The 23,306-nt window shown below is 40.9% G+C and overlaps 1 protein-coding gene across 1 annotated transcript in view; it reads left to right on the forward strand.

Moving 5' to 3' along the window:
• The window catches only part of LOC140717010 (uncharacterized), a 61,785-nt gene extending 38,869 nt beyond the window's left edge, over nucleotides 1-22,916 (forward strand). Inside the window, exons 5-9 of the mRNA XM_073030205.1 lie at nucleotides 13,084-13,153; nucleotides 14,950-15,270; nucleotides 16,263-16,399; nucleotides 20,609-20,780; nucleotides 22,834-22,916. Coding sequence (XP_072886306.1) covers nucleotides 13,084-13,153; nucleotides 14,950-15,270; nucleotides 16,263-16,399; nucleotides 20,609-20,780; nucleotides 22,834-22,916 — 783 coding nt within the window. The remainder of the gene's footprint in view (nucleotides 1-13,083; nucleotides 13,154-14,949; nucleotides 15,271-16,262; nucleotides 16,400-20,608; nucleotides 20,781-22,833) is intronic.
• The last annotated feature ends 390 nt before the right edge of the window (nucleotides 22,917-23,306 follow it).

A 23,306-nucleotide genomic window follows, 5' to 3' on the forward strand; every position in this document is an offset into this window, starting at 1 on the left:
AATATAAATGATGAATATTCTTGGATCACCTCAACCCTCACTCTACAATGAAATCAAAAGCAACACACATAAAATACTGGAGGAACTCAGCAGGTCGGGCAGCATCTATGGAAATGAACAGATACTCGAGGATTCAGACCATTACAGCTAATCTCCTGTCAAAATAGACATTATTTGGTTAAAGGACAGATCTGACATGGATTTTACCCACTGTGAATGTATGATTCCATTCAGAAGGTTTCCCATCACAGAGAACTGAAGCAAAGTGAAATCCCATCTGAGCTCTGGAAATTGCACCAACAGATGGAATATGAGCTTTAAAGATACCTTCAAAGAGCAAAATCATCCTTTAGAGAGGAGAGGGAATGAAACCAAGTGTGTATGCTGAGCTTGCATGAAAAGTCCCTTCAACCTCACACTTATTTCCTACTTTGCTTCCTCCACAGCAGCAAATTCACAAAAATTATAGCAACACATGCCAAATGCTGAACTCAGCAGGCCAGGTTGAATCTACGGAAAAGAGCAAATAGTTGACATTTCAGGCTGACACCCTTCATCAGGACTCATATCATGTCTTTCTCCTCTCTCGTGTTTGACTGAATTGTCACCAAGGCAGGTCCAGAATGCTGTACAAATCTGGGAGTGCAATTCCATACCTCCCCGAGATTTGGAACTGAGGGAGATGTTAAAGTAGGTGGTAAAGAGGGCCTATGGTATTGGACAACCATTGAACACTCAAGAATTCATGTTGCAGAAGAGATTCACCAGATTGGTGTGTGTATTAGAAGCCCATATGACCAAAAGGCATAAGAGCAGAATTAGGCCCTCCCAAACTCATTCTCCTGCCATCTCCTCATTACCTTTGTTACCTTTACCAATCAAGAATCAATATACCTCCACTTCAAATATCTCCAATTTCTCTGATTGGAAAATGGCACAGATGCAGTAGAAGCACTCCCACAAATGTCCAGCGTGGAGCTTGATAAAGCAGCCATTTTTCAGCAGGAATCTCTGACTGGAAAGAGAGCAGACCCAGTAGAAACATTCTGCACAGGTCCGGAGCAGAACTTGGAAAAGCTCATCTTCATAAAAGAGTGGTATCATCTCGGCAGAGCAGTCATCTTTGGAATGGTCTGAGTCAGAGTGGTAAGGCTTTGGCTTGACAGGCTTCAGCAACAACGGGCAGAAGCAAGGGAAGTAGGTCCGTTTATTTCTTATTACTTTTCTTATTTACTCTTGAAAGAATAGTGGGTATATCTGCAGGGGCGGTGTTCTGTTCTTTGTGTCAGATATGGGATTTCCATATCTGCAGCTTGTTCGGGAAAGTGAAGAGGTGATAGACAGGAGTTATAGGGAGGGAGTCACTCCAACTCTACAGGAGATAGATAAATGGGTGACTGTCAATAGAGGGAAGGCAAAATGTCAGATACTGGAGCGCAACACTGTGGACATTCCCCTCAACAATAAGTACATCATCTTTAGTACTGTTGCTTTGGTAGAACTAATTGGGGGAAACAACAGCAGCCATGTCCCTGGCAATAAGTCTGGCCCTGTGGCTCAGAAGGATAGGGAAATGAAGAGGAAGGCAGTAGTAATAGGGAAACCTAAAGTTAGGGAGACAGATAGTCAATTTTGTCGATGCAATAAAGAAACACAGATGTTTATTTGCCTCCCAGGTACCAGGGGTCCACAATTTTTCTGAACACATCAGCAATATCCTGAAAAAGGAGGCTGAGCAGCCAGAAGTTGTGCTACATATTGGTACTTACAACATTGCTAGAAAGAGGGAGGTGAAAACAGAATACAAGGAGTTAGGAAGGAAGCTGAGAAGCAAGACCTCAACGGTGGTAATCTTGATATTTCAGCCTGTGCCACATGACATTGAGGATAGGAATAGAATGAGGTGGCAGATAAATGTGTAGCTGAAGAGTTTGGAGTAGGGGGCTGGGATTCAGATTTATGGATCATTGGGACCTCTTCTGGGGCAGGTGTGACAGTACAAAAGGGATGTGTTGCACTTGAATTCGAGGTGGACCAATATTTTTTCAGGCATGTTTTCTAAAGCTGTTGGGAGTGGTTTAAACTAATGTGGCAGGGGATGAGAAACAGTATGATAGACCTGAGGATGAGTCAGCAAGTTTACAAGTGGATGATTGGATGTAATATGAATGTGAGGAAGGACAAGCCAATGATTCAGTACAAATGCAGAGAGTGCAACAAGTTAAATTGTACCACAGAGTCAAAATTCAAAAGGGTGAAGAATGCAGGACTGAAGGTACTGGAATTAAATGCAGGTAGTATTCGAAAAAATGGGGATGAACTCATGCTGCAATTAGTGACTGGTCGGAATGACATTGTGGGCATCACTGAGGTGTGGCTGAAAGAAGGTTATAGTTGGGAACTTCATATCAAAGGATATATTTTGTATCGAACAGACAGACAGGGAGGCATAGCTGGTGGTCTAGAAACACAGAAATATAGAAAACCTACAGTACAATACAGGCCCTTTGGCCCACAAAGCTGTGCCGAACATGTCCTTACCTTAGAAATTACCTAGGGTTACCCATAGTCCTCTATTTTTCTAAGCTCCATGTATATAGATAGGAGTCTCTTAAAAGACGCTATCGTATCCGCCACCACCACTGTCACCGGCAGCCCATTCCATGCACTCACCACTCTCTGCATAAAAAACTTACCTTTGACATCTCCTCTGTACCTACTCCCCAGCACCTGAAAACCGTGCCCTCTTGTGCTAGCCATTTCAGCCCTGGGGAAAAGCCTCTGACTAACCACATGTTCAATACCTTTCATCATCTTATCTACCTCTATCAGGTCACCTCTTATCCTCCATCGCTCCAAGGAGAAAAGGACGCATTCACTCCAAGTATTCTCATATGCATGCCCCACAATCCAGGTAACATCCTTGTAAATCTCCTCTGCACCCTTTTTATGGTTTCTACACCCTTCCTGTAGTAAGGTGACAAGAACTGAGCACAGTACTCCACGTGGGGTCTGACCAGGGTCCTATGTAGCTGCAACATTACCTCTCAGCTCGTAAACTCAATCCTATAATTGTTGAAGGCCATTGCACTGCATGCCTTCTTAACCACAGAGTCAACCTGCGCAGCAGTTTTGAGAGTCCTATGGATTAGAACCCCATGATCCCGCTGATACTCCACACTGCCTAGAGTCTTACCATTAATACTATATTCTGCCATCATATTTGACCTACCAAAATGAACCACCTCACACTTATCTGGGTTGAACTTCATCTGCCACTTCTCAGCCCAGTTTTTCATGTTATCAACCTTTGTGTCATCAGCAAATTTACTAACCCATCCCTCCACCTCCTCATCCAGGTCATTTATAAAAATCATGAAGTGTAGGGGTCCAAGAAGAGATCCCTGAGGCACACCACTGGTCACTGACCTCCATGCAGAATATGACCCGTCTACAACCACTCTTCTAGATCTCTATCATTACCTAGTTTTTTGAACCTTTTGTAAGCTCTTCTTGACTAGATTTACAACAGCCTTTGTACACCACAGTTCCTGTACCCGAACATCCTTTCCCTATCTCATTGGAACATACCTATGCAGAACTCTACGCAAATATCCCCTGTATATTTGCCACACTTCTTCCATACGTTTCCCTGAGAACATCTGTTTCCAGTTTATACTTGCAAGCTCCTGCCTGAGAGCCTCATATTTCTCCTTACTCCAGTTAAATGCTCTCTGACTTTGTTGATAAGAGATGGAATTACTTCTTTAGAAACACGTGACAGGGTCAGAAAATGTTGATACTTTATGAGTGGCGTTAACAAACTGCAAGGGTAAAAAAAGCCTTCAATATGCAAAAGAACTTCAATATACAAATGCATTGGCAAAAGTAGTTTGATGTTGGATCGCAAGAGAGGGAGTTTCTTGAATCCCTAAGAGACGGCTTTTTAGAGAAGCTGGTGGTTGAGCTTACTCGGGGGAAACGCTATCTTAGTTTGGGTGCTGTGTAATAATCCAGATTTTATCAGGAACCTAAGGCAAAGGAACCCTTAGGATCATAATATGATTGAAATCATACTGCAATTTGAGAGGGAGAAGTATTGCAATGGAATAAACGGAATTACAGAGGCATGAGAGAGGAACTTGTACAGGTGGATTGGAAGGTGATATTGGCAGGGATGACAGCAGAGCAGAGGTGGCTGAGGTTTCTGGGAATAGTTCACAAGGCGCAGGATAGATATGTCCCACAGAAGTTCTTAAGTGTCAGGGGTAGACAAGTGTGGATGACAAGGGAAGTGAAGGACTGCATAAAAGCAAAGGTAGCAAAATTGAGTGGGCAGTTGGATGATTGGCAAGTTATTAAAATCCAACAAAATGCAACTGAAAAAGTTATAAGAAGGGAGAAGCTGAAAAATAAGAGCAAAGTACCCAATAATATAAAGCAGGGTACTGTAAGTTTCTTCAGTTATATCGAGTAAAACGGAGGTGAGAGTTGATATTGAACCACTGGAAAATGATGCTGCTGAGGTAGTAATGGGGAACACAGAAATGGCAGATGAACTTAATGGTTACTTTACATCAGTCTTAACTGTGAAAGACACTAACAGTGTGCCAGAGGTCTGTGAGTGTCAGGAAGCAGGAGTGAGTGCCATTGCTACAACAAAGGAAAATTGCAAGGCAAATTCAGAAGTGTTAAGGTGGATAAATCACCTGAAATAAATGGCCTACATCACAGAGACATGAGAGAATTTGCTGAAGTGTTAACAAATGCATTTGTCATGATCTTTCAAGGATCATTTGATTCTGGCATGGTCTTGAAGAACTGAAAGAATGCAAATTTCACTCCACTCTTTCAGAGGGAGGAGGCAAAAGAAAGGAAATCATAGGTCAGTTAGTCTAACCTCAATAGTTGGCAAAGTGTTGGAGTCTAGTACAAATATAGAATGTTATAGGCAATGTAGAATGGAAGGGCCGTACTGTGCTGTACTGTTCTATGTTCAGTCTTTCCACAAATAACAGAACTAGTTTTCTTTCTCTCCACTTCTCAGGATTGCTCTTTCTTCTCAGTTTTATATGCAGTTGATGTCTTTAATTACAATATCATGGAAGTATGGATATCATATTCAGTGATATTTGTTACGTTTTCTGACTTAAGGGCAAAATTTCTCAGACACCTCCTTTTACGTACCCCTTGAACAAGATCCCACTATGGAGCCCACACCATCATTGACCTTATTAGCTCTGGTGATATCCCATACACTGCCACCAACCTCATAGTTCCCACACCCCAAACCTCCTGGTTTCTACCTCCTATCCAAGATCCACAAATCTGCTTGTCCATACAGACCCATTGTTTCAGATTGTTCCAGCACCACTGAGCTCAAATCTGTATACTTCAACTCTGCATTATCCCCTCTAGTTCAGTCCCTTCCTACCTACATCTGTGGCACTTCACATACTCTGGATCTTTTGAATGATTTCAAGTTCCCTGGCCCCCATCATCTTAGTTTCACTGTGGCTGTCCAGTCCCTATATACTGTACATCCTTCCCCTCACAGGATGGTCCAGAAACTCTCTCTTTCTTTCTGGACACCAGACCCAACCATTCCCCTCCAGCCCCACTCTCCACTGCCTAACGGAACTTGAACCTCACTCTTAATAATTTCTCTTTTGGCTCTTCCCACTTCCTTCAAACAAAATGTTTTTCCATGGCAGTCACATGGGTCCCAGCTATGCTTGCCTTTTTGTTGTCTACGTGGAACAGTCTATGTTCCAAGCCTACACTGGTGTCCATCCTCCACTTTTCCTACACTACATTGATGACTTCACTGGTGCCTGCATCCATGCAGAGCTTGTCAACATCATCAACTTTGACTCCAGCTTCCACCCTGCCCTCAAATTTACCTGGATAATTTCCAACACTTACTTCGCCTTTCACAATCTCTCTATCTCTGGTGACAGTTTTACTACCGATGTTTATTATAATACCAGGGATATTCACAGCTACCTGGAATATACCTCTTCACACTCTGTTATGTGTAAAAATGCCATGCCCTTCTCACAATTCCTCTTATGTAGATAAGCCTACAAGAGGAGAGGCTGTACTTGATTTGGTATTTGGAAATGAAACAAAGAGGGTGCAGCGGACGTTTACCAAGATGCTTCCTTGATCAGGGAACATGTCTTATGAGGAAAAGTAAACGTTGAGTGAGCCAGGGATTTTCTGATTGGAGCAAAGGAAGGTGGGAGATAAATTGATAGAGTGATGTGGAAGAGGTGTATAAGGCATAGACTGAGTGGACAGGCAGCAGTTCTTTCTCATGGTGACAATGACCAATATCAGAGGACATCCATTTAAGGTGAGTGGAGGGAAGTTTAAGGGAGATGTAAGAGGTTTGATTTTTAAACGGAGAGTGGTGACTTCCTGGAACACATTGCAGGCATGGTACTAGAGGCTGATACGATAAGGACATTTAGAGGCTACTAGATATGCACCTACATATATGTATGGAAATAGAGGGCCATGTGCTATGTAGGAGGGAAGGACTAGACTGATCATGGGGTATAGATTAGCACAACACTGTGGGCTGAAGGGCCTGTACTGTGCTGTACTGTTCTATGTTCTATGTTCCTACAAGTAACAGAACTAGTTTTCTTTCTCTCCACTTTTCAGGATGACCCTTTTGTCTCAGTTTTATATGCAGTTGATGCCTTCCATTACAATACCATGGAGGTATGGATAATATATAGAGTGATATCCATTGTGTTTTCTGACTTACGAGCAAAATTGACTTATAGGCACCTGTATAAACAGACCTATTCATTACTCAGGGACGGTCTGTGTGGAGGTTGGTTAAGACTGATCTGATCAGTTGATAGGTAAAGCCCAGCCCACCAGTGAGCACATCTACAAAGGAGTCCTGCCACAAGAGAGCAGAATCCATCGTCGAGGACCCACATCATCCAGACATGCTCTCTTGTCAGTGCTGCCAATGGGAAGGAGGTACTGGATCCTCAGGTCCCATGTCAATACGTTCGAGTTCATCAGGCTCCTGAACTAAGGTGGATAACTTCAGTCACCCCAACACTGAAATGATCACTGAACACAACCTCTGGACTCACCTTTAAGGATTCTACAACACACGCTCTCGGCGTTATATATTTATTTATTTATTGCTTTTGCACAGTTTATCTTATTTTGCACATCGTTTGTTTCCCTATATCTGTGTGTCGTTTTTCATTGATTCTGTTGTATTTCCTTTTCCCACTGTGAATGTCTGCAAGGAAATGAATCTCAGGGGAGGATACAGTGACATTAATGTAGTTGATCATAAAATTACCAGGTAGATTTTGAACATTGATAAGGTGCATGATTACTGACCTATCACAGTGCATTTTGTAGAAATGGAGTGAGAAAGTGACTGAAGCATGACATTTTCCAGTCACTGCACAAAGTTCTTAAAGGAGAACGAGCAATGGAAATAAAAGTTGGTGCTGATTAAAATGAGTGAGCTGTAACTATTGCAGCTTGCATCAGTCATCAGGGTGTGAATCTACAAATAGAAGGTATAACTTTTCTCAGTACTGATCTGTGACTGTAACCCAGGAAAGTACAATAATGTGTCTTGAAAATGAGAGAACGTGAACTGCATTTTTGCAATTTAAATCAGGGTTGTATATGGTGAGATATATGGACTTCGATAATAAATTTAATTTCAATATTGAATTTTGAAATGCCCCCTTCACAAGGAGGAACGTCACATCATATCCTTCACCTGCCCTGTGAGGATGTGAAATGGTAACACCAGAGTCTGTTTGGAGCTCTTGACCTCTTCAGCTCAGGGTTATCTGATGGGTGTTGATCAGCTGCAGATAACGCCAGAAGCAGTGATCTGACTTGTGAAACCTGAGCTCGTGAATGTTCTGAGGGAAGGAACTTGCTTTGTGTTTCTCCGCTACAAAACAACAAATTTCACATCAGAAAACAGTGAAAATAAACCTGTTTCTAATTCTGAAAAAGAAACTTTCCCTGTGCCAGGAAATCCCAAAGCAATTCTCAAAGGGTACCATAAGAATTTCTGTGCTCTTTACTTGTCTTACAAACCAGAATAAATGGAAGTACCAATGTATGCCTCACATAAACACACTGCTCCACTCTCCCTCTGCATGGTCCAATCACTTCAAACCATAAGATATAGGGGGAGAATTAGGCCATTCAGCCCACTGAGTCTGTTCCTTATTGTATAATGGCTGATTTATTATGCCCCTCAATCCTATTGTCCGCATAAATTTGACATATATTTACTCATCAAAAACCTATAAACCTGCACTTTCAAAGTACCAAATGACTTGCCCCCCACCACCTCCACAAACGTTGTGACAATGAATTCCACATATCAGCAACCTCCTGTCAGGGACTCTCCCGCTATGGGAAACATCCTCTCCATACACTATATCAAGGTCCCTTTACTATTCAAGCGGCTTCAATGAGAACCCTCCCCTCCCTGCGATTCTTCTAAACTTCAGCTAACACAGGCCAAGAGCCGTCAAACACACCTGATACATTAACCCTTTCTGGGTTGTTCTTGGGAAACTGCTCTGGACCCTCTCCATTTACAGCACATCCTTTCGAAGAGAAGGGGCTCAATACAGTTCACCATATCCCAAGTCCAGTCCGGTCAATAACCTATAACACTACAGCTCTGGGATAACTTCTCAACAACAGAATGGAAAACGTTTTTCAATCCCACCTTTGTATTTACAGGTGTGAAGAGGACTGGAATTAAAATTAAACACAATGGCCTTTTCACTTTTTTTTGCTATATTGTTATTGTTTATTGATCTAGTTGCTGAAACAAAAATGTATTGCTGAAGATGCTTTATATCTCTGCACTTGTTCTCATCAGCATATTGAACCGTGGTTGTTGAAAAGTTTTCCAAGATGGGGCAATGCAGGAAGAGACCAGAACTGTCACAACATGGATTCAGCATCGTTGCAGAGATAGCAGTGGTGCTGGTGAATATGCACGTGTCAGTTAATTATCATTTAATTGTGATGGCATTTAAGTCCATTCTTTTCATTGTAGTGCTTGTTGAGACGTGAGAAAAGCACAGCAACGTTTCGTTGCCTGCTTCCATTCGGCCTGGCCTGAGAAATTGGACTATCGGGTCAACTGACTCAGAAGACCAGCAGTATACGTTTTACACTCAGTTATTCCTTTCAGCGCAGTGTTTTTTTAAAAATATTATTTATTTATTGAATTTTAGAAATTACAAGAATAAATGTAATAATGAAATGGTAAGAAAAGTGATATTAACCCTCCCCCCTTAACCCTTATCTAAAGAAAAAGAAAAAAAAAGAAAGAAGAGAAAGATTGCCTGGATATTGGAGGATCCCCACATGTTCCATGGAGTTCAAAATAATTTTGATATTTATTTTCACTTTCCCCAATTACTATAATTTTATCTTCAAAGGACCTATATATCTAATCCTATCTTTCGTAAGTATGGTGACCAAATTTTCAAAAATATCTCATATTCATTTCTTAAATTATACGTAATTTTTTCAAATGGAATACAACTATGTATTTCATTATTCCAACGATCCATAGTTAAATTTAAATCAGATTTCCAAGTAACTGCAATAACTTTTTGGCTACTGCCAAAGCAATTTTTATAAATTTTTTCTGATACTTATTCAATTTAAATTTCGTTATTGTCCCTTCAATGTCTCCTAATAAAAATAGCAATGGAGTATGTGGAATTTGTACTCCAATAATTTGTTCCAATAAAAATCTTAAATTAATCCAAAATGGTTGAATTTTAGAACAAGACCAAGTAGAATGTAAAAAAGTACCAATTTCTTGTTTACATCGAAAACATTGGTCAGACATATTTGAATTTAATCTATTTATTTTCTGTGGTGTTATATATAATTGATGTAAAAAATTATATTGTATTAATCTAAGTCGAATATTTATTGTATTTCTCACACTATCAGAACATAATCTTGACCAATTTTTTCCATCAATTTTAACATTCAGATCAGATTCCCATTTTTGTCCTGATTTATGAATTCCTAATTTAATTGTCTGCTTTTGAATCAAATTATACATACAAGATGTAAATTTTTTAATTTTTCCTTTCTGAATTAATATTTCTATTTCACTAGGTTTTGGTATCAACGTTGTTTGTCCCAACTTTTCTCGTAAATAAGCTTTTATTTGAAAATAACAGAAAAGAGTGTTATTTGATATTTATATCAAATATCAAATTTGATATTTGAAACTTTAAGAATTATTATAAAGCAAATCAACTTAGATTTATTGCGTCTTTTTTTGATGAAGAAAAATTAGATAAGATAGGAGAAAATACGTCAGAAGATTTTATATATAAATGGGAATCCAAATGGATACGGGAAAAAAAAGAATCTACTATATTAAGACATTTGATTGATTTATGGAATAAGGTAAACATGGATGATGAGATAAAGAAATCTTTATTAGCAAAAAGGACTTTAATTCAAAATAGGCTTATTCCTTTCACAATGGATAATAAACTTTTACATAATTGGTTTCAAAAGGGGATTAAATATATAGGTGACTGTTTTGAAGGAGGTATATTGATGTCGTTTGATCAATTAAAAAATAAATATAAAATATCAAATAACACTCCTTTCAGCGCAGTGTTGTCTTTGTTTCTCATTTGAGAGTTTTAGTTAACAGTCCTGCTTGGCTTAGTGTTTATTGTTTTTTACCCTCTATCTCTGTTCACATAAAAGTCTGAAATATTGACCCAATTCAGTGGCTCTCTCTCCTCACAAGTGCCATGTCTGAATGTAGATACAGGAACGATCTCTCAATGTGTGACATCCGTTTATACTTCTCTATATTCTGTTTGGTAAGACATATAAAGAAGACAGAAGTTCAAACCACATCCTTTGCTAAAGGTGAACAGTAAACAGATGGCAGCAGTGACTAATACAATAGAAATAGCACTCATACTATACATGTACAGAATTTAAGCGGATATACATTCACGGCTGATATACTGCACTGTTATCCCCTAAAACAAATGTAACAAAAGCTCTCCATGTATACTGAATTATTTTATCTTTTATCTATTTTATACAATGTGAAATTAAGTGTTTATAAACAAAAGCAAAGTCAGCAACTAAAATAAATCAGCCACACTCTTGGATCACTTCAATCCTCACACTACAATGAAATCAAAAGCAACACACAGAAAATGCTGGAGAAAATCAGCAGGTCAGGCAGCATCAATGGAATTGATTTAGATAGTCAAGGTTTCATAGATTTGATTCTGAATTACTTCTCCAATATGTGTGACGTGAGACTTGTTTTCCCTTGTACTGAAGCCCTACTCAGACTTCATCTGCCCCCGGGAATCGTACAGCGTAAACCTGGATAGATCACACTTAGAGTAACATTGAAAGATCTAACCAGGTGAACAGAGATATTGTGAAGCTGGCAACTGAGAAGGTGAGCAAAGGTGAGCAGTTTCAGGTGTCAGAGAGACCATGGGAGTGAGATAGGAAAGATAGAAATGTTCTCTCCTTTGACAAGTGTGAGCTGTCTGTTTACAGTCCTGACGAAAGGTCTCAGCCTGAAACGTCGACAGTGCTTCTCCCTATAGATGCTGCCTGGCCTGCTGTGTTCTACCAGCATTTTGTGTGTGTTATTTACAGTGCTCTATTATTCTGTGGGAAATAAAAACTACAGGGGTGGGCTACTCACACAAATCATTTACTGTCAAATGGAGTTGATTTCCGTTAAGAGTGGATTTTACACCAGTGTGAATGTGTAATTCCATTCAGTGGGTTTTCCCATCACATCTAAGTGAAATTCCATTAGAGGTCTCGAAATTGCACTGACAGATGGAATACAATTCAGAAGAGATTAGCTTTCAAGGTTCAAAGAGGAGAGAGAATGAAGCCAAGTATGAATGTTCAGTTTGCATGAAAAGCCCCTTCTACATCACACCCATTTCCCACTTTGCTCCCTCCTCAGCTGTAAGTTCTCAAAAATTATGGCAACACAGGGAAAATACAGGTGGATTTCAACCAACCAGGCAGAATCTGTAGAAAAGAGTAAACAATCGACCTTTCAGGCTGAATCACTTCATCAGGACTCACGTCATGTCTTCCTCGTGTTTGATTGCATTATCAAGGCAAGTCCAGAACGATGTACAAATCCTGGGGTGCAAGTCCATAACTCCCCGAGATTCAGAACAGAGGGACATGGTAAAGTAGGTGTTAAAGAGGGTGTCTGGTATAGGACGATCAATGAGCATTCAAGAATTCAAGTCGCAGAATAGATTCACCAGACTGGTGCCTGTATTAGAAGACCTTAAGACCCAGAAGGCATACGCTCAGAATTACACCTTCTCGACCCCATTCTCCTGCCTTCCCCCGTATCCTTTGATGCACTTATGAATCAAGAACCTATCAACCTCCACTTTAAATATATCCAATGACTTGGCCTTCACAGCCATCTGTGTCAGTGATTTCCACAGATTCACCACCCTATGTTTAAAGAAATTCTTCCTTATTTCCATTCTATAGGAAAGTTCATGTACTCTGAGACTGTGCCATTTGATATTAGACTCACTTACTGCAAGAAACATCCTCTCCACATCCACTCTCACTAGGCCTTTCAATATTCAATCAAGTTCAATGACATCCTCCCTCATTCTGTTAAACTCTAGTGAGTATATTTTAATTTAAGTAAAAAATAAAACTTCTGGATGAACTTCAGGAGGCATGTGGGATCTGTGGAGTCAGAGTGGTCAATATTTCAGATTAATCCCGTTTCAGGATGCCTCCAGCCATTTGCAGTTCAGATTAGAACATCTGCTGTTGCTTGTGTCCAATATTTCAACTCTCTTCACCATTTCATTCGGTCTTTAGATATTGTTCAAGTATTTCTATCTTGATAAATATAGCCCAAAGCTTTCCAGATTCTCATGTACCACACACTGGTTGCATCACCCTTGGTTTTTTGAACAAACTTCCTGCTGCCTTCTTCCTCATTTTTATTTCACAGTTATTTCTCTCTGAAGACAGACAGGTCCTGGCTGGGTCTCTGCGAGTAAAACGATGTGGACTTTGATTATTCTGATCGGTTTCCTACCTGGTGAGTGACAAATTGTGCTGGACGTTTGCATAATCAGTGTTGCTTTGGGGATCGTACACTATTTTCAGAACAGTCCTTGAATATCTGTAGGCACAAAAGATGTCAGAAACTGGAGTTGAGAGTTCACTCCTGGAGGAACTCAGTGGGTCAAGCAGCTTCTGTCAGTGGGAGTGGAATTGTCAATCGTTTGGGTCAAGACCCTGAATCAGGTGTGAGTGGAGAGGGTGACAGTGTAAATAGGAGAGGGGGAGGCATGCGACTGGGTCCACTAGGTGGTCGGGACTGAGGAGGGGTGAAGCACGACAGGCAAACAGAATGAGGAGGAAAAGGGGTGGAGTTTGGAGGTGTGTGAGAGGTGGAAGCAGATAAGGAGAAAAGGGGAATAATGTGGAGCCAAGTGGGGGAAGTATCATGGTCCCTTCTGGCACCTGGCTGGCTTAGTCAGGAATTTGGCCTTTGATACCTTGTTAGTTCCTAATCTATTCCCGGGTTGCAATAATTACGAACAACTGCATTCCATCAAACAGTAGTATAAGAGTCCTGTGACCAGTACTAGAAGGTGCCAGTTTGTTCATCAACTTGTGTACAAGTAACCTCACTCCATGGTGTTTAGAGCAATCAGTTCTAAGTGTAGCCTTGTTCTGGAATAATCTACCAAAACCAAGACTCGGGGAAAAATCCCCCTTGGAACCCTTCCCACGCTCGCTACGACGGCAGCGTCTCCTTCCTCAGCCTCCACGCCCGTGTTCAGCACTTGGGTTTGATCCACCACCACATCTGTGCAACAGGAAGAAAATGTCCAGGTGGAGAAAAGTCCTGGAGGCTGTTAAGTGGAAACATCAGGACTACCATTGCTGGAATCTGATCTCACTCTGCAAGAATCACTATGAAAATTGACATTATACTCTTGATATCAGTGTCTTCCCTGGGCCATTTCAGTGGGGTAATTAGTAAAGAACATTACTAGATGTGCAGTCAAAGATAAACTAGGGTGAGTAGGGGTGAGAGATGTCTGTACTTAAAGGCCTTTCTGATCTTGATGGGATTTTGACAGTCTGGTATTCAATCATTATTGACATGTGACTTTTAATTCCAGAAATAATTGTTAGATTTAAATTCTCAATTTATCCCAGCAGAAACTGAAATCACACCTGGATTTCTAGACACTAAAGCGGTTACGACCACTGTTGCATCACATTCTAACTACACATAGAAATACTTGACAGGTACAAAATATAAACTTTCCATCAGAACCAGAGGTCACAGTTTCAAATGTTGTGACGGGTTTCTTTCTGCAGCTTATAAACTTGTCTGTAAGTGAGGAGGATTCAGGTCATTGGCATCATGGAGAGAATTGAAACATAACCTCAAATGTTCCTACCAACCCGACTCAACCCTGGAATACAAGAAACATACACACACAAATCTCTATGTACAGCAGCTCCATCCATCCCAAATAAGTTAACTGGTATCTTTGTGTACATATGAAAGACTAACATGATCAGTATTAACTGAAAACTCAGAGTTGTCGCTCTCCCTCAGTACTGCAGTGGAAGGTCAGCCCTGGGTTTCTGCTCAGGACTCTGGAGTGGGAAGTGAACCCACAATGTACTGAGACAGGGGAGAGAGCACTGACACAGTAACAGCACTGACTGCACTTCAGACCAATATCATTGGCTGTGGTGTCATGGACCACATGTTGGATGTGACCTGGACATGTTTTTACAGTTGTGTTCAAAGATGTCTGTTTACCTAAGTTGTTCCTTTCCCCTCAAATCTGGAAATGCCTCTCTCAGTTTCAGGTGCATTGTGGGCAGAGAAATATGTAAAAGGAGTTGTGGGAAGAGCAATCACAATCGATTGTCACTATGAAGCAAAGTACCACTCGCACACAAAGTATTGGTGCCATGGATGGACTCGCGAATGTTCAGTTATAGTGGAAACAAATGGGCAACACGGACGGAGGGGACGAGTGTCAATCACAGATAAGTCGGTACAGGGAATATTTAGTGTTACTATGGAGGATCTTCGCTCTGGAGATACAGGATGGTACAGCTGTGGAATTACAACACCAGTTATTGATCCAATGTTTAACGTACGTTTACAAGTATCTAATGGTAAGTTTCTCAGTGATTGACTTTCTGCCTTCCATAAAGTAAATGTCTCATCCATGTTTCCTTTGGGAAGGGTCAGTACATTAGATGTCCTGCGGAGTGACGATGTGCTGATCACAGGGTTAAGCTTGTACAGTGCAGAAATGCCAATCTCGTGGATGTGTCTGAAGAACAGCAATCTACTCCTCCTTTTGCTCTGTCTCAGCACAGATCACGAGATCTTTATCCAGACCCTGTCCATCCTTCACTCTCTCTGCATTAATATCAGTGCCAAATGTTTCCCTCTCTACGGCAAGTTACTGAACCCAGTCATGATTTCATTTTCTCCTGAAAGCCTCCAAACATTTGATGGATAACTCACAAGTTGTGTCTTTAAACACTCTGTGGCCACTTCATTAGGAACGTCCTATGACTAACAAAGTGGCCACTGAGTTTATCGTTATGGTCTTCTGCTGCTATGGCCGATTCATTTCAAGGTTCAATGTGTTGAGTGTCCAGATGCTCTTCTACGTACCACTGTCATAAAACATGGTTATTTGTATTTCTGTCATCTTTCTGTCAGCTTGAACCAGTCTGGCCATCCTTCTCTGACCTTTCTCATTACCAAGGTATTTTGTTCACATAATTGCTGCTCACTGGATATTTCTTGTTTTTCACACCATTCTCTTTAAACTCTGGAGACTGTTGTACATGACAATCCCAGGAGATCAATAGTTTCTGAGATACTCAAATCTCCCGTTCTGGTACAAAGTATCATTCCACGGTCAAAGTCACTAAGATCACATTTCCTCCCCATTCTGATGTTTTGCCTGAACAATATCTGAACCTCTTGATGATGTCTGCATGCTTTTATGGACTGTGTTGCTGCCAGATGATAGACTAATTAGGTATTTGTATTAACAAGCAGGTGAACAGGTGGACCTAATAAAGTGTCAGTAGTGTATTTGATTTTCAGATGTTTATTCAGTGCCTGATTGTTGAATTCCTTTCCACAGAACCCGTGTCTGTTCCTGTGCTTCGATATCTGTCACCAGCAAATGTCTCACGTCTCAGGGCCTCAGTGTTAGTGTCCTGTGAGTCTCTCCAAGGATCCCTTCCCATTCAGTACACATGGCATGTAAAAAACTCAACTGTGGACCCAAAGATCTCAGTGACCAATGAACTGGTTCTACCTTGTCAACCCTCACATCTCCGGGCCCATCAATATTACTGCAGAGCCTCGAATAGCCTTGGAAAAAAATCCAGTGGAATGGTAGATGTGACAATCTTCAACAATGGAGAGTTCTGTCATTATGAACCGAAAATCAATGGCACCGGTAAGTTCAAATTTCAAGTGAGGATACTTAAATATTTCTTTTTGTAACTCTGTTACTGCTGCTCTTATACTTCTAGTGAGGGTAAGGAATTCCTTTGCATTTGTAGAAGCTACACATTGCGGTCTCCATGGGGTAGAAATAAAGTGCAGTGAACAGTTAAGTCTGTCACTTCTTCCAGGAACACGTGGAGCATCTTAAACACAGTTGGACTTGCACATCCAGACAGATTGAGAGCATTCCATTCATACAGCTGGCTTCTGCATTGAAGATGCTGGAATGCGTGTTGAGTTGTGAGACATTGACACTGCCATAAAAACAGAAGGAAGGACATCAGATATAGTAAAACATTTTGTTAAGGAAGCTTTTCAAAAACAGCAGAAGGCAGCAAGAAAAACCATAAGGAGCGAAAAGATGAAATATGAAGTAAAACTAGCCAACAATATAAAATAATTTCAGATATATGAAGAGTAAATGAGAAGCGAGAGTGGATATCAGATCACTGGGTAATGATGCTGAAGAAGTAATAATGAGGGACGAAGAAATGGAGGATGAATTTATTCAGTAGTTTGTTTAATTTGTCACTGAAGATATATTTAAAGTAAAGTAAAGCTCGATAATTTGTTAATTAGTAAGAGTGTGAAATGTTGTGGGAGATGGCAGGTGTTTTGGGCTGAGAGGAATAATAAATGAGTCATGATGGAATGGCAGAGCAGACTGTATGGGGCAAATGGTCTAATTCTGCTCTGATGTCTTACGGTCATCATTAGCTTTAGAATTTCTTGAGTACAGAAATGCATGTTGTATGCAAGAGACAGGCCCGTGTTCAGCTTGAAACTCCACAAGGCTGACTTATCTCTGCCCTGAACTGAGTCTGTGACCTGCAATTAACGGGGTCCTGAATTGGCTGCAGTGATGACTAGTTTTGTGTCTGTGACTCACTTTCATGAATTTCAGTTCTGAATATAATTTGCTTACTTTTATGTTTTGCATCAGTTTTTTTTTTCCTACACGTGTGTTTGACCGTTTATTTCATGGGTTCTATTTGGTTTTGTTGCTTTGTGGTTTCTGTCAGGGGACAAACCTCAAGGCTGTATATAGAATACTGTACATACTTTGGTAATATATGTACTTTAAACTTTGAAATTGACTGATTAGTGGCTATTCCAAAAGCTGTCACACCAATGCAATGGAATAGAATTCTGAATTTAACCTTTCAAAAGTGTGTTCCAGTTTAGAGAGGATGCTGCGGAGTTACAGCTAAGGAATCTGGCAGTGTGTGACTCTAGTCTATTATACCTCTCACCACATCGTAGTACTGAGAACAGTACACAGAACATGAGTCGCAGAGTCCACGAAAGTGAATCCGTTTAGTTGAGTTGACTTGAGTGAAACAAATCTGGGAGCCAGTGCTGTGGGACCCAAGACTCCGCCATCTCCCATCCGGTAGTAGTAGTGAGGAGAGGGAGATGAATTAGATGTAGCAAGATGGGACGGGCTCGGGTGTATGGATCCTGCTAGCACAGAGTAATACCGCTGAACACTGGTTTATTTAACAGATCCCATTGTAAACTTTAATGAATTTCTCCACTGTCCACCACACTACAGTGTCATCTGCAACCTATTCATCATGCCACCTACATTATCATTCCAAATTTTTGCCTCTAACTCTCCAGTGAAAACACACCAAGATTGTCCAACTACTGCCCACAGCTTGTACACTCCAGTCCCAGTAACATTTATTTAGTCATTCTTTCATTGTCTATCTATTTATTTATTTATTCATTGAGATGTAGGGTGGAATAGGCTTATCTAGTCCTTCAAGCCCTGCTGCCCAGCTTCCCCAGATTTAACCCTAGCCCAAACACTGGACAATTTTCAATAACTAATTAACCCACCAACCGGTACTTCTTTAGACTGTGGGATGAAAACGGAGCAGCTAAAGAAAACCCTTGCAGTCATGGGGTGAATGTACAAACACCTTACAGACAGTGGCAGGAATTGAACCCGGGTCGCTGGGACTGTAAAGCATTGTGGTAACCATTGTGCTACCATGCCACCTCTGGTGACATCGTGGTGAGCCTCTTTACCCTCTCCAAACCCTCAACATCCTTCCTATAGTGTTGCAACCAGAAATGCATATTATGTTCCTAATGTTGACCTAATCAATGTTTTATGAAGCTACAAAATGCCTTGTTGGCTTTAGTATCCAACATGTAGAATGAAGAAGGCAAATGTGCTGAATGCTTTCATTACCATTATATCCACTTGTGTTGCCACTTTCAGGGAGCAATGGACTTGTTTCCCAAGAACTCTCTGTACATCAATTCTAAAGGAATCCAGCTATTAAATTCCAGATGACATCAAACTTCACTAATGTATGAAGGCTCTGGGCCTGTACTTGCTGGAGTTTAGAAGAATGAGGAAGGAGCTCATGGAAAGCTATCGAGTATTGAAAATGTCAGTGGATGTGGAGAGGATGTTTCCAATAGTACGAGCATCTAGGACTAGAGGGCACAGACTCAGAATAGACGGATGTCCTTTAAAAGAGAGTTAAGGAGGAATTTCTTGAGCCAGAAGATGATGAATATGTGGAATTCATTGCCACAGTCAACTGTGGGTATATTTAAAGTGAAGTTTCACAGGTTATTGATTATAGGGTGTCAAATGTTACAGAGAGAAGGCAGGAGAATAGATTTAGAGGGATAATAAATCAGTCATTAGATTATGAGGACACAGTCCTCATTTATTGTCATTTAGAAATGCATGCATTAAGAAATGATACAATGCTCCTCCAGAGGGATATCACAAAATAAAAAAAAAGACAAACCAAAGACTCACACTGACAAAACCACATCATTATAGCATATAGTTACAGCAGTGCAAAGCAATACCATAATTTGATGAAAGCAGACCATGGGCACGGTTTTAAAAAAAGTCTCAAGTCCCGATCGACTCCAATAGTCCCGATATCAGGCAGCAAAAGGGAGAAACTCTCCCTGCCATAAACTTCCAGGCACTGACAATTAATGCTTTGGAAGCACCCAACCACAGCAGACTCTGAGTCCATCCAAAAACTTCGAGCCTCCAACCAACCCCTCCGATACAGCCTCCCGAGCGCCATCCTCTGCTGAGCGCCTTCGACCTCGTCCCGGCCGCCAAAACAAGTAAAGCCGAGGTCTCGGAGGCCTTCTCCTCCGGAGATTCCGGACCACACGGTAGCAGCGACAGCAAAGCTGGCATTTCAGAAGTTTCTCCAGACGTTCCTCCACGCTCTCATGTCTGTTTCCATCAAATCAGGATTGTGCACGGATCCCTACTTAACAAGTGACAGATATCCATCTCCAGAGAGGCCGTGCGTGCTGCGTCGTGCTGCCATTTTCTCCTCCTTTTCCTCTCCTTATGATGGGATGGTGGAGCAAACTCAATGGGCTGAATGGCCTAATTCTGCTCCTATGTACTAATAGATTCCCTTCCTGCTGTAGGCCACTGAAACAATCACAATTATACTCTCTCCCTCTAGTCACCATTTATTTTGTACATATCTAACAATTTTCTGCTTTCACATTATGGGGAGATTTCCTGGACACACACAAATTCTGCCTCTGCAGAGTCAAGCTGTTAGGTGCCACTTCAAGCTGTCTCGTTACTGCTGAGAGAGAGTGACTGACACAGTGTCATCACTGCTGTCCTGATCTGGAGTTATGTTGTGTTCTGGGATAATGCCAGACACGGCCGTTCAGACAGTTGTGAGGATGCAGAGACAGAGAGGTAGACGAGCTGCTGAGATTCCAAACTGGTGGGTCTTGGTTGAGATATAAATCTGCTGAAATGTTCAGAGTGTTTGATTTTCAGATGTTCACTGATTCTTTTCCACAGAACCCCCGTCTGTTCCTTTGCTTCGATTTTCACCACCAACAAATGGATCAAGTTGTGGGGACTCCGTGTCAGTGTCCTGCGAGTCTGTCAATGGATCCCTTCCCATTCAGTACTCATGGTATGAAAAGACGCCATCTGGGGATTCAAAGATCTCTGGTACCGATAAACTGGATCTGCATTGCCATTCCCTAAAATACAAAAATCATCTGTATTATTGCAAAGCCTCAAATGCTATTGGAGAAAATTCCAGTGAAGTAGTCAATGTGTCCATCTCCAACAGTGTCAGGACCTGCAGATATGTGATTGAAGTCAATGGCATGGGTAAGTGGTGCAGGGTTTGATTCTTTATGATGGTCGATGGAGTACAATTTAATGACTGATGCGTGCTGGATTTTGTGTTGTTGGAACTTCACTCATGAGCCTGGAGAGTATATTGTTACCACCTTTCAGAGAATGAAATGATTTCTGGAGATCCTTGGGTTTATTGCAAGGCAGAAAGTAGGTAATAATCAATAATAGAGGAAAGGTGATGGAAAATTGATGTGATTGAAAACCAATAAATCTCCAGGTTCTGATACTCTACATCACAGAGAACATGAGGAATTGGCACGAGAAAAATAGAGATTCATTGTTGGCCATTTTTAATTCTAATGGATTGGAGAGAAGCTAACCATTCTATTTTAAAAAGGAGGTAGAGAAAAAAGAGGAAATGATAGAGTAATTAGCCTGACATTGGTATCAGGAAATATGATGAAGAAGGACAAAACACAAAAGCAATGCATTGAATTGGTCTTGTGTATCTTTGAGCCCAGGATAAACTCCTCCATTTCAGTCTGTTAGATCTCCTTATTTTTTCAATTAATCTCTTCCTGTACCGATAGAAGTTTTCAGGTAGGTACATATGTTTTCTACAAACTTCCTCATGTTCTATATTTTCAATGTTTTAATTGATTACTTTGTTTTGTTTTGAATTCTAAGCTACTTCAAATACTCGGCTTTGCTGCTTTTGGTGAACAGGACACATTTCCTTGGATCGAATTGATCCACCGATATGCTTTGAGTCTTGTGCTTGATCTTCTAAAATCTTCTAAGGGGTCTCTTTAATGCGTGAAATATTTGCTGAGGGATGGATGGAATTAGTAACATAGAAAACATACAGCACAATACAGGCTCTTCACAATACAGCTGTGCCAAACATGTCCCTTCCTTAGAACTGCCTATGCTTTACCCATAGCTCTCTATTCTTCTAGGCTCCATGTAGTCATCCAGGAGTCTCTTAAAAGACCCTATCGTTTCTGCCTCCACCACTGCCGCTGGCAGCCCATTCCATGCACTCACCACTCCCTGCGTGTAAAAAAAACCCTGACATCTCCTCTGTACCTACTTCCAAGCACCTTAAAACTATGCCCTCTTGTGCTAACCATTTCAGCCCTGAGGAAAAGCCTCTGACTATCCACACAATCAATGCCTCTCATTACCTTGTACACCTCTATCAGGTCACCTCTCATCCTCCGTCACTCCAAGGAGAAAAGGCCGAGTTCACTCAACCTATTCTCATAAGGCATGCTCCCCAATCAGGCAACATCCTTGTAAATCTCCTCTGCACCCTTTCTATGCTTTCCACGTCCTTCCTATAGTGAGGCAACCAGACTTAAGCACAGTACTCCAAGTACAGTCTGACCAGGGTCCTATATAGCTGCAACATGTTGAGAGGGATGTTTCACAGGCCACAAGATCTGGAATGGGGACAATTCCAGGAGAATATTGATCATCATCATTTTATTCTTGTACTTAAGACTATGACACGGTACAGTTTGAACAGATGCTTCAAAAATGAAGAGAGTTACTCAAATATCTGAGTGCACACTGGAGGGGTAGAAACTCTCCCGCCATCAAGAGGATCAGAGAAATTATATGCATAGAAAATTGTTGCCAGGATTTTATGACAGCTTCTGGGAATGAGGTATCTGTCACTAGTGCAAATGCAGAACGCCAGACATAAATTTTACACACACGTTCTCCCAGTTACTACATGGGTTCCTCCAGGTGCTTTGGTTTCCTCGCATGCTCCAAAGAAAAACACGTTATAGTATTAGTAACGTGTAGGCAAACTACTTTGGCAGTGGAAGCATGGAACATTTGCAGGCTGGAGCCAGAACAAATTCTGTGTTGGTCTTTGATGCAACTTATGCATTTCACTGTATGTTCTGATGTACATGTGACAAATAAATCTCACCTTTAATCTTTAAATGTTCATTGAGTAGTAGATCACTTTTGGTCCACCATGTTCAAGTAACTATTGGTCCAACAATTGAACTTTCTTGTTCTTGCAAGTATAAAGCAAATGAAATTTAATTTTGTTTTCTTTTAACAGGTCCAATTTATATCTGTGAAAATACTGTGACAGAAAAGACGACGACTACAGGAAGCAAAGACTCTACACCAAATAAAATGTAAAGTAAATGTAAAGTTCTCTCTACAAGTGGTTTCAAATAGACCCAGTTGGGAGGGAAGTTTGTTTCTCTTTAACTGTGATAAACATGCTTTACATGATTAACTTCAATGAAATCAGCTATTGGAAACTGAGCATTCCTGATTTTCTTGTCCGGATGTCAAAGATAATTTTCTTACACTAAATATTTAATAATTTAATTATGGCTGTTGAAGTTCATGTCCTGAGTCATAAAGTCAGTGTTATATATTAGAATGACAGGCCATTTAGCCTGACTCTTCCAAGCCAACCAAAACTGCAGACAACCACAAAACAAAGAAAACCATGGAAGCCGTTCAAAGAACAGGTTCGGCTACACGGTCAGCAATGCTGTCTGTCAGAGAAGAAACCACCAA

This window comes from Hemitrygon akajei, chromosome 27 (assembly GCF_048418815.1).
Source record: "Hemitrygon akajei chromosome 27, sHemAka1.3, whole genome shotgun sequence".
NCBI classification, from domain to species: Eukaryota; Metazoa; Chordata; class Chondrichthyes; order Myliobatiformes; family Dasyatidae; genus Hemitrygon; species Hemitrygon akajei.